The following is a 12,995-nucleotide window of genomic DNA, read 5'->3' on the forward strand; positions in this document are numbered from 1 at the left end:
CATCAATTGCCCTTGAGACTTCTAAAGATTTGTAAATATGAACTTGTGCCTTTAGGATTCTAGACAAACATACTACTCTTAGTCTATAAACTGTAGTGCCTTATACTTCATGACATTTTTTATTGCTCTAAAATATGTTAACTCCTTAAAGATTGAAATCCTCATTTATTTAATGTCTTAGCAGTGCAGACGTTTAAAATACTATTGGCAGATTAAAATTTCATTGTTAGAATGCTATAATTGGAAGATAAATATGTGTAATTTTATGTGTAGCATGCTTATATATTTAAATATTGAGCCCTACCTATATGCATAAAAATAGAGTTTAAATTATTTATATAACAGGAACATAATTTTGTCTAAATATAAAAAGTAAATGTCAATGTATGGGGTATATACATATATATGAATGTTAAAATGCCTAATTATATTCTGGAGTTGTAAAGATAAAATGTCATGCAAGTATATACACTGAAAACAGTGTATATACTCATTGAGAAAGAGTATATGTGATAATTTTAGTTAAAATTATACTGCCTCTTCTGTGTTGATAAATTAAGGTACACACAGTGTACTTAGTACTAGTTGCCTCCTTCCCTCCCTCTCTCTGTCTCTGTTCTATTTTACTTATTCTTTTGAGAGAATTGGTCTCTCTGAAATCCTAGTGAGCATCTCTGAGTTCTCTGAGCCCTGGTCTAAGTTTCTCTCCAAGATGAGATTACAGCCTAAATAATGTAAAGGTCTTCAGATTAAGAGCAAGCATGGTCTGGAGTCTATATGTACTTTTGTTCTAATTCAGAGGAATATGAATGGTGATCTCTGTGGATCCAAGTTTAGTTTTCTCCTTTTCCTTGCAAACCCAGGGTGTTGGGCATACAAGTCAAGCATGCTACCACTGAGCTCTACCTGAGATGTCAGCAAGACCTTTCTGAATACAGATATAAGATTTGAGGATAAATTAGTGGCAACAAAATCAGTTAAGCCTTTTTAAATATTAGACACTTCTGAAGTGACACTGATAGAAAAAATTCCACTGTTTTTGACCTAGGAGCCATGGGACTCTACACTAAGCACGCTGCATCGACTCCTGCTCAATATGACCTTATCGATCTTCATACATTACTCTCTACCCAGCTCATAAATCAGGAACCATATTGTCTCTGACTGTGTGTAGGTGTGCTCACATGCATTTTCACTTCTACTCATCACTTGCACAATAAAGAGGTTACCTTTATTTCTACTAATTTGCCAGTAAACATTACATTTAAAGATATAGGAAGGTCTTTCAGAATACAAATAATTTTAAGGGCCAAAATGAAATTTTATTACAGGAGATATTCAAAACACATAACTGTTATCAACTTTGTGTTTACTGATAGGTTAACACCCTAATAGTACTAACCTATCTGTTTACCTCAAAAGTACATAGAGGTATTTGCTAGCCAAAGAACATCTATCATGCTCACCCTATTTTGCTAAAGGAAAAATCAATCAATGAAATTTAGGTTGAATTTATCCTAAAACACAATGCCTAACCTACTAGGTGTATACTCAATAGGAAATCTAACACAAACCATTGTAAATTAAAAACATGGTTTTCTAGCCATGTACAAAATTATTCAGGAAAAAAAAAACAAAAGGAAAATAAAATGTGATAGTATTGCTGGACAGCCATAATTCACAGCTGTAATCCTAGCTAAGCCAGAGTCTGAGATCTGAAGATCATGGCTGACTCAGTGATCCTGTCAAAAGCCAGGATGAATGCCCTAGTTTACTTATCTTATTGCTTCTTGAAATCCTATTACCTAATTGGAATGTACCCTTTGACCCATTAAAAGCAGAGGAAGGAGGAGCCTCTTCTGTTTAATCATATCTGGATACATACATATATATGTATTCACATATATATTCACATACATATTCACCTATATATACACATATATATACCTATGTGTGAATATAAATATTGTTACATAGGTAATCCTTAATCCACCATCATGATGTCTACTTCAGAATATTAATTTGAGGAATTTACTCTGAGGAAGATGAAAAACTTAGGCAGTGAGGTAGACAATTTGACCAAAAAAATTAAATTTACAGTATCTGACTATTTACAATGTTACTATATTTACCTATATTTGAGATTGTAAAAAAAAAAAGCTCATATTTGAAAGATGCTTGAAAACTAAACTTTGACTTTTTAGGAAAAGGCTAATGTATGTGTTATTCAACAAGGAACATCTTATATTTGTTCTGATGATAAATCAATGTTTAAATCTGGAGTAGATGATCAGACATTGGCAGCCAACATTTTAATAACTGTCTCCCCCAATGTATCTCAAATGCACTCTATTAGCAAACATGACAGTCCAATTATTTCCACAGTGCTTAGTATTTCATGGTGGCCTATGGCCAAGAGCAATATATATAAGGTGGGAAACATGCCAAAGAAGTTAGCTGATCTGAAAAGCTAAAATTGCTAGTGCTGAAAATTCAGGGATAATATGAGGTTAACTCCCCTAACTCTGTTTAAACTCATCAGAGAAGCAAACACATTGGCACCTACTTAATAACTTTTCCCCTTTATATTCTGCAAAAAAAAGGAGGTAAGTCAATTTATGCTACAAGTGTGTTGCTAAAATTTTATGTCACATAAAGAGAAAACATTTGTTTCACTTATCACTAGAGAACATAAAATACATTGGTAATTCATTATACATTTATCTGGTCCAGCTTACTAAATCTAGAGCATAAAAATTAGTTTTTCAAACTAGGAAAGAAATATGAGTTACATATATATATATTTTTTTCTAGCCACATGCTGTATATGTTTTATTTTCTACCATCATATAACTAGTATAAAAATTTTACAAAATACAGTCTGTTACTCTTAGGAAAATCTATATTAGTTCAAGTATTAGAAACACACCTAGTAGTTCCAGATCCAGAGTTGAAATTTGATGAAGGTGTAATGAGTGCCTAAGTGAATGAACAAGTAATATAGTTGAAAGAGGACCGAACTTGTCAAAAGAACTGAGTTCCAAGTCTTGTTACCAATATCAAGCTACATGCAAGTACTTATAATGGTAAGTATACTTAGAATGCATAAGTATTTAATAACTATAATGAATAATGAGCTATACCAAGTTGTTATCATAATCTTATAAAGTAGATAATAATGTTGTACTTATTTTTTTTAACAGGAAAAATAAGGCATGAATGGTATAAATAACTTGCTGATGGCAGAGGTGTGATTCAAATTCAGGCAGTCTGGTTCACAAGCTCTCCACCTACGTAGTATAATACATCTTTTTAAAAAATTTATTGCCTTGTATCTATTGCCTTTGTATTTATTGCCAAATTCATTCTGTAAGTCATAGCCTCATCACTGATGACATAACAGTTTTGTATTGAATGTCTTTTACAGTCCCCAGAGTCTCTGGAGAGGTTATTATGGCTGAGGTGAATTCATACATATAATTAGTATTCAGAGCCAGATGTTGACAAACACTTCCAGATGTAAATATTTTAGGCTTTGTGAGCCATATCGTCTCTGATACATTATGCAAGCCTGCAATTGTAGCATTAAAAGCAACCTCAGAAAATATGTAAACAAGTGGGTACTATGTTCCAATGAAACCTTACTTGCCAAAAAAAAAAAAAAGTAGTGAGCCAAATCTGACCAGCAGGCTTGCTGAGCCATGTATCAACTAGCATATTGAACAGTAGGACATTTAGGTTCAGTTTAGCAAGGGTAAATTTGAGAACATTCAGTGGTATTATGTTAGGAGAGATCGCGAATCATCATGTGTTCCGGTCTTCTGCTTTCCTGTTACATCAAGATGAGCACACAAATGCACACATGTTGTATTTCAAAAAGTTGTAATATGATTTCCAAATCATGATTCGATTTCCAGGTGAGGTCACACAGCCTAAAAGCTGCATGCCACAGTCAAATTTTCTATTGCTTTTAATACAAAAGAAATTCTAACTTGCACTAGAGAATTCTTAAATATTTGAGAAATGATAATATGTTCATTTTCAAACTCTTACAGAAAATACATGATGCAACATTCTCCAAATCATTATACATGCTATATAATCCTACTATCAAACCTAGAAAAAGTAACATACAAATATTCCTCATGCAAAAAAAAATCGTAAGAAATCAAAACTGACAGCATAAAAAACTATAAAGAATAATTATCAATTAGAGTTATTCTCAAGAATGCAAGGTTGTGGGCTGGGAAGGTGGCTCAGTGGTAGAGCGCATGCCTTGCATGCCAAAGGCCCTGGGTTCGATTCCTCAGTACCACATAAACAAAAAGAAAAAAGCCAGAAGTGGCGCTGTGGCTCAAGTGGTAGAGCGCTAGCCTTGAGCTGAAGAGCTGAGGGACAGCGCCCAGGCCCAGAGTTCAGGCCCCATGACTGGACCACCCCCCAAAAACAAAACAAAACAACAACAACAACAAAAAGAATGCAAGGTTGGTTTAACATTCAAAATCAATGTAGTCAGGCATTCAAAGCTTATACTTAACTACACAGGAGACTGAGATCTGGGTTTTTGCCAGACAAGGAAAAAAGTCCATGAGCAGGACATGAAGGAGTACCAGCCTTGAGTGAAAAAAACAAGCAAGAGCATGAGGCCCTGAGTTCAAGCTTATACTGTATGTAAGTTTTATTTTCTACCATCTTATAACTAGTATAAAAATTTTACAAAATACAACGTTACTCTTATGAAAATGTAAATGAGTTCAAGTATTAGAACAACCTAATAGTTCCAGATCTACATACACAAAAAATCAATACATACCAATATATGAAGACAGTAAATAAAGGGAAAATATCATTTGATCATTTTTAACATGAAGTGTTTAAGAGAATAATTTTCCAGTGTGAAACCATTTCTGAAACAACTCTGACAACATTCCTCAACATGATAAAGCCAACAGCCAACATCAGTCTAGTGTTGAAATTCTTTAATTATGACAAAGTGGTCCAATGTTCTTTCTAGCATTTGCCCTTTCTGATAAAAATTAGCTTTATTAAGGTAAAACTTACATTATAATTTACCCCCACTGAAGCATACATTTCCAAGTGAGTTTAAAAATATAATAACCATCTCTACAATTATAACAGAAAAATATTCCCTACTTCAATATAGTCAGTGCTCTTCTCTCAATCTCTTTTGTTACTTGGAAACCAATATTTTATCAGTCATAGATTATCCTTCTCAAGTATTTCATAGGAGGCAAAGGCAGAATCTAAGGGCATATGAGAAGCATTGCCATTTTTACTCTGCAAGTGAAAAGAATCTGGTGATGCAGAATAGATTAGATTCTAAAAAGGAGGAAAAGAACCAGAAATTGCAAAGGAGGTAGTGTTGAGGCAGAAAAATAGAAAGAAGCAGGAGAAAAGTGCAAGATGGGAAGCTGAAGCTTGCATTACTTGGTAAAACACATGGTCAATTCTAGTGGTGGGGAAAGCTCAAATATCAGAGAAGCCAATAAAGAGACTGGGTCATCCAGGACTCTCCTGACTCAACCAGCAGAGGCTAAAGTATGCCATATGTCAAATTAACTTGCTCAATTTACTTTTCTGGACTTTATAATGCCCTTTAGGAAAACCATTACTGAAAAGCTATTGGCGACATTTCCAGTATAAATGCTGATTTAGGAGGGTTGGTGTTCAAAAGCCTAAATGTCACAAATTTAAACTATACAGACCAGTTGTTTCACATGCTAAAAGGAAAAGTAATTTTGTAGATGACCCAGTTTTGGTGGAAAAGGAAAAAGAACATAGGGTGGCTTTTTAAATGCCTTTACTGGTTGAATTGTGTTTTCATATGAGCAGAGAATACAAGATGACCAGTGTGGTGAAATTAAATATAAAGGATTCTGAAAAATTAATAATTTAATGTATTTGGGTATTATTTTTCACACAGTAGATGTGAGAACTTCATATAAGGATGGGGATCCTTACTATATTAATCTTACCAGCACAGCGACATCTATTTAAATAAGGTACTAAGACATTTAAAAATAATTTAGAAATCTATTCTTGTTAATGTTTTCAAGTTAAGTACAAATCAGATCTATCACTAAGAAAATGCACAACAAATAACACAGAATGCTCCAGAGTATGAAAGGAACCATCTTTTAAATAAACCATATAAAGACCACATTTCAAATGGAAGATCATAAACTGGCACAGGTATCAAACCTTCTCCTAGAAACACAACTATGTCTGAGGACAACAACGACCTCCCAACTTGCTGGGAAAAGTATCATAGGTTCTTCCACAGGCAAAATAAGCCATTGTGGCATTGTTGTTTTTCTTTTATAGGCAGAGATGTAAAAAATCGGAGGAAAAACATGTTTTCCTAATCTCATGAAATCTTTGTGACTAGACAGATGATTATTTAAAACACTAAATCTTCCCAAATGCATCTGAAAAAATACTTTTAATGATCTAGTAAAGAAAATGATATATGCTGTGACTAACTCTTAAACATAAATAAGAACTGTAACTTATACTTGGATCTAAGATGTCATATAACAAAACTTACAAAACTAAATTCACTTTGTGTCACCAGCTGAGCTAGTATTGACTTGAACATACAATTATATTCAAAGCTTCTCAGGATTGGTGTGAAATGCATGTATTCACAAAGCAGGTGTGCTTACAGATATGGATGGACACAGCAAGGTCCCCATTGCCTTTAAATGAGTCCGACCTCAAGATGCTGGGGAGCCTGAGATCTATGTGTTCTGCACCCTGATGTTGCGCATGTCTCTCCAAAGCACTGGTCTGTAGTTTTGTTCCAAAATTTCCATGTATTCAAAATAATCGCTCACTCGAAACCCGGGCAGTGCTTCTTCCTGTCAAGAAAGCCAGAGAGAAGCTCATTCATTTGGGAAAAGACCCATAATTCCAAGCTACTAGTTGTTAAGTAGCATATGTTATCATTTATTTTCAGCTTCAGGTCCTGGGACACAGGGTGTGGCAGGAGGGGAGGGGGAGTGTTTTGTTATTAGTGGGCTGTACTTGTTGATATATGCCTAGAATGATTTAGGTCCTCCTGAAAAAAGGTTGCCTACCTACAAAAGCAAAAATTCATTACAGCTAACAATCCTTCCCACCTCCCTGCTCAAACTCTTAAACAATAAAATCTTTCCAGTATTTTAGATATAAGCTTTGCTGGTGAAATTTGTCATCAGTAAAGAACTTAACACTTATTTAGGAAAGGATGTTATAATACTTCAGGAGTAGTCTACAGCCATTGTCATAGACCTCTTTAAGACTGTGATCCATACCACTAGGTTGATGTATGTCAATATTAATTTGAAACTTAATGGTTCAAGTCCCAAATGAGGCACTCAAAAACAATGACAGGATCATCCACTTAAGATTTTATGGACTTTAGGGGAATTTTAACAACTACTTTTAGTATGTCCACACACTATCTAATGCAATGTCTATCTTGAAGGTTTAAACCAAGTCTGCAAGGTCATAGTAGTCTGTGATCTAATATAATTATATTCAGAGTCTCTGAGATTATAAACATTTGGACAATTCACACCTTTCCTCAGTTTATAAAGGCAAAGGTTGCTATCTTAAAATAACAGCAATTCAAAAGTACAAGATGTAATTTGTGTCATGTACCAGATACTGCGCTGGAGGGAAGATACCAGTTTAATGTGGCTAGGAAATACCACATGATTCTTAGTAAGAGTGGATGATGCTAAAAAACCTCTGTCCTTAACACTTCTGAGTAATCACTCACAGTTTGCAAATAGTGTCGGATAACTTTACTCTTACTTTGTCATGTATTACTTAAAATCGACATGACTTGTAGATGGAAAGATAAAGAAACTAAATAATGTTTATACATAGCATGAAAACATCCTGTTTAAGCTAGGGGTAATGACTTCCAATATAAAGATCTAAAATCCACTTTTAATTTTAAAGCAAGCTGTTTTATTCATTTCCCACTTTTCCACTATATACGCATTTTATTATTTTATATAAGGATTCTATTTATTCACTTAAAACACAAAGGTAAACCAGACAAGAGGCCTTCTCCTCGTATCTTAAGAACTGAGGCAAACCCAGAAATGAACCTACAGACCTATAGCCATCTAATCTTCGATAAGGGAGCTAAAACAATAGAATGGAAGACAGACAGCCTCTTCAGTAAATGGTGCTGGCAAAACTGGTTAACTACATGTAGAAAACTAAAGCTAGATCCTTATATATCACCCTGCACCAGAATCAACTCCAAATGGATCAAAGACCTTGAACTCAAAGCAGACACTCTGAAAACATTACAGGATGGAATAGGAGAAACCCTGGGTCTCCTTGGCTCAGGCCGAAATTTTCTGAATAGAGACCCGGAAACACAACAAATCAAAGAAAGGCTGGACAAATGGGATTGTATAAGGTTGCAGAGCTTCTGCAGGGCAAATGACATAGCTAGCAAGATCAATAGAAAGCCCACGGACTGGGAGAAGATCTTTACTAGCCATACAACGGACAAGGGTCTCATATCTAAAATATACTTGGAACTCAAAAAATTAAACCACCCAACAACAAATCCTCAAAGAAACAACTGCCCAATAAGTAAGTGGGCGAAAGACTTAAAGAGAAGCTTCTCTGAAGAAGAAAGAAGGATGGCCAATAGACACATGAAGAAATGTTCAACATCCCTAGCCATAAAAGAAATGCAAATCAAAACAACATTGAGATATCACCTCACTCCAGTTAGAACAGCAAAAATCAAGAACTCTAACAACAACAGATGCTGGAGGGGATGTGGACAGAAAGGAACCTTACTTCATTGTTGGTGGGAATGTAAACTTGTTCAACCACTTTGGAAAGCAGTATGGAGGTTCCTCAAAAGACTCCACATAGAGCTCCCCAATGACCCAGCAATCCCACTTTTGGGCATTTACCCAAATGATCACAAACAAGGCCACACTAAAGCTACCAGCACAACTATGTTTATTGCAGCATTATTTACCATAGCTAAGACATGGAACCAACCCAGATGCCCCTCAGTAGATGAATGGATCAAGAAGATGTGGTATATATACACAATGGAATTCTATGCCTCCATCAGAAAGAATGACATTTCCCCATTTGTTAGGAAATGGAAAGGCTTGGAAAAAATTATATTAAGTGAAGTAAGCCAGGCCCAAAGAAACATAGGTCCCATGGTTTCCCTTATTTGCAATATCTAGTATAGGTATGAGTCAAGCGGAAAAAGTCAAATAATGTGATGTTAGGAAAACGAAACCTCAAATATGTATTTTAATGTTTTTGTTTCTTTCATGCATGTGTTTCTAACGCATTTATAATATTATCTCTTTGTTGCTTTGTATGTCCCTCCCCCACAGTGTAACCCCCGCTTTCACTATATTTGATGTCAGTATAACATGTGGAGGAGATGGGGACAAACAAGTCGTTTAAGGATTCAGGTGGACCTGTTGCAACAATGAGAAGTACAAAATGTCATGTCAAAACCAGCTTTACAATGTCGGGGGGGGGGGGGGAGGGGGGGTATGATTGGGTGGGAGGGAGGGGGGAGGCTGGGAAGGGAGGTGAAGGGTAAACAAAGGAGGAGGCTGCAATGCTTGGTAAGAAATGTATGCATTATCCTGCCCATGTAATTGTAACCCCTCTGTACAGTATGTTCTCAAATAAAATAAAATAAAATTAAAAAAAATAAAATTAAAAAAAAAAAAAAAAAAAAAAAAAAGAACTGAGGCAAACATGAGCTCGTGTCTCCATGAGCAACGAAATCAGAGGGAACATTTTCAGCTGGGAATGATGGATACCTGCCTGTAATCCTAACACTTAAGAGCTTAAGGCAGAAGCTGTTCAGTTCAAGGCTGGTTTCAGTTACATAGTAAGATTTTTATCTCAAGGTAGCCGAAGAAAGAAAGAAAGAAAAAAAAAAGATGTCACCTGATGAATGGCAGAAAATTGGCTCTTTATAAATTTTTTTTTTTAAATACTGTGGTTGGCTAGAATGGCTGATGCCTGTAATGTAAGATACGTAGAATAAGGAGGCCAAAAAATAAGCAAGGAATGACAATTTACATCTCTGGTCCCAGCTATGTGGGAGCCATAAGTAGAAGGATCATGACCCAAGAACAGAGCTGGGCAAAAGATGAGACCCTACCAAAAAGTTAACTGAAAGCAAAAAATCTTTAAAATGAGACACCACTACTTCTAAAAAAAAATAGCCTTCTCTTCTTTGGAAAAAATAGGATAAGCCCAATCTTGATGTTCAATTATCTAATTATTAACCAATTGATGGTTTGGGGGATTGGACCCAAGGTCTTGTGAATCACTTGAGCCACTTTTGCTTTTTGTGTTTTGTTTTTGAGACAGGGTCTCTGATTTTCTCTGGTCTGGTCATGTACTCCTAATCCTTCTACCTTAGCATCCCAAGTAATTGCAATTAAGTGTGCCATCACACTTAGCAAGAATTTACTTTAAATACGTTACTGTTGTAAGTTTGGAACGCCCATAAACATCTATTTCCCCCAGGTTGTATGTGATTTGCCTTTGACCATCTCTTCACTAAAAGCACACCTAAAAGAATTATAATCATGTTGTATTCTAACAGAAAAAAGATAAGCTGTGAGAGGAATTTTTCAGTACATTTTCATAATTTTCCAATCATTGCTTATTATTCATTAAGTGTAAATTATAATAGGCAATGACAAAGCTTGAATAATAGCTCTAATAATCCTTCCTGGGCAAAATAATAAGCATAATCTATTGAATATCTTTTAATTATTGTTCTATTTTATTTTAAATATAAAACTACCTAGGAAGCCAGAACTATTATGTAGCTTAAGTATATTTCTTCTGTAGAATGTAGTTTTTCCAAACATAGCTCCCATTTTAGACATTATTTTTAAAGTAAAGGAAGAATAATCTGATAATAACTCTGAAAAGATACCCAAAAATGGCACAAAAGGTTATTGGGGTCTCATTTCATAATAGAAAAATTTAAATATGCATTTAAATGCATTCTTAAGTGACATCGCTCATTATTTAAACTTTGTGGGCAATTTTAGTTGTGAGGAAAACTTTTCAAAGTAGCTGAATTTTCATTGCAATCTCCAAAGTCAAATATTTTTCATCTTATCTCAAATATTTTCTTTTTTTCTCTTTTTTGTAATTGTGAAAATACTGTACAGAGAGGTTACAATTACATGGGCAAGATAATGAATACATTTCTCATCAAACATTGTAGCCTCCTCCTTTGTTTCCCCTTCCCATCCCTTCCCATCCTCCCCCCACTCCCCCACCCAATCCTTCCCATCCCTCCTCCCCCCCAACCAAAGTTGTAAAGTTCGTTTTTGACATAATGACTTGTATACATCTCATTGTTGCAATGGGTCCACCTGTATCCCTATTTAAACGATTTGTTTTTCCCCTTCCCCTCCACAAATTATACCAACATCAAATACAGTGAAAGCAGGGGTTATACTGTGGGGGAGGGACATACAAAGCAACAAAGAAATCATCTTATAAATGTGTTAGAAACAATCGCATGAAAGAAAAAAAACATTTGAATACATATCTTAGGGTTCATTTCACTAACATCACCTTATCTGACCTTTTCTGCTTGACTCAGACATACAGTAGATATTGCAAATAAGGGAAACCATGGGACCTATGTTTCTTTGGGCCTGGCTTACTTCACTTAATATAATTTTTTCCAAGCTTTTCCATTTCCTAACAAATGGGACAATGTCATTCTTTCTGATGGAGGCATAGAATTCCATTGTGTATATATACCACATTTTCTTGATCCATTCATCTAATGAAGGGCATCTGGGTTGGTTCCATATCTTAGCTATAGTAAATAGTGCTGCAATAAACATAGTTGTGCTGGTAGCTTTAGTGTGGTCTTGTTTGTAAACATTTGGGTAAAAGCCCACAAGTGGGATTGCTGGGTCATAGGGGAACTCTATGTGGAGTCTTTTGAGGAACTTCCATACTACTTTCCACAGTGGTTGAACAAGTTTACACTCCCACCAGCAATGCAGTAGGGTTCCCTTCTGTCCACATCCCCTCCAGCATCTGTTGTTATTAGAGTTCTTGATTTTAGCCATTCTAACTGGAGTGAGGTGGTATCTCAATGTTGTTTTTATTAAATCCTCCACAACAAATCCTAAAAGAAACAACTGCCCAATAAATAAGCGGGCTGGAGACTTAGAAACTTCTCTGAAGAGGAAAGAAGGATGGCCAATAGACACATGAAGAATGCTCAACCTCCCTAGCCATAAAAGAAATGCAAATCTCAAATATTTTCTAGTAGTGCTTTTAGCCGATCACTTTACTGATAAGTGTGCCAATTAGATGGCAGTCTTCTATTTCAGTTATAACATTTCTTCAGTGTTTTACTATCATTTAATTTATAGTAGATTTGTCTGCCTGGGCTGGTATGAACTACAATCTTCATATCTCATCCTCCTTTGTGGGTAGGATTATTGACCTCAGCCACTGCCACTCAATCTTACTTTGAGCATACTGAATTTTCTTTTGGAACCTAGTTGCTAATTCAATTGTCATGTTTTCAATTATTTGTTTCCATCATTAATTTTGGATTATATAAAAGCCTTGGGAATTACCACTCTGTATGAATTCATGCAGATACCATTCTATGTGTATTCTGTATCACCAGAGAGAGGAAATATACTGCTCCCTTCCCTCTTTCCTGTATGGAAACTGAGCTTTAAAATGTATCTGCTACTTTTCATTCTGAGAGCATTTGATTTAGATCCACTCAATTTAAGAACTTTCATAAAGGACATAAGACTAGTCAATAAAGAACCCGGAACAGATGGACTCACCTCAGCAGGGTTACCAACTCTGTGCCTGAATTTTTCATGTGTCAGTGTGGGCCATAGTAGTGTATGATTGTTTTGTGGCTTCAATATTCTAGAATATCTTCAAGGTTGAAGATATTC

General features: G+C 35.4%; 1 protein-coding gene across 1 annotated transcript in view; it reads right to left on the bottom strand.

Annotated features, from left to right (window-relative positions):
• Positions 1-4,964: 4,964 nt before the first annotated feature.
• The window catches only part of Tbc1d32 (TBC1 domain family member 32), a 131,694-nt gene continuing 123,663 nt past the window's right edge, over positions 4,965-12,995 (bottom strand). Inside the window, exon 33 of the mRNA XM_042669395.1 lies at positions 4,965-6,881. Within this exon, the coding sequence (XP_042525329.1) occupies positions 6,762-6,881 (120 nt within the window). The 3' untranslated portion in view covers positions 4,965-6,761. The remainder of the gene's footprint in view (positions 6,882-12,995) is intronic.

Source organism: Dipodomys spectabilis, unplaced genomic scaffold (genome assembly GCF_019054845.1).
Source record: "Dipodomys spectabilis isolate Male_0828 unplaced genomic scaffold, ASM1905484v1 ptg000001l, whole genome shotgun sequence".
NCBI classification, from domain to species: domain Eukaryota; kingdom Metazoa; phylum Chordata; class Mammalia; order Rodentia; family Heteromyidae; genus Dipodomys; species Dipodomys spectabilis.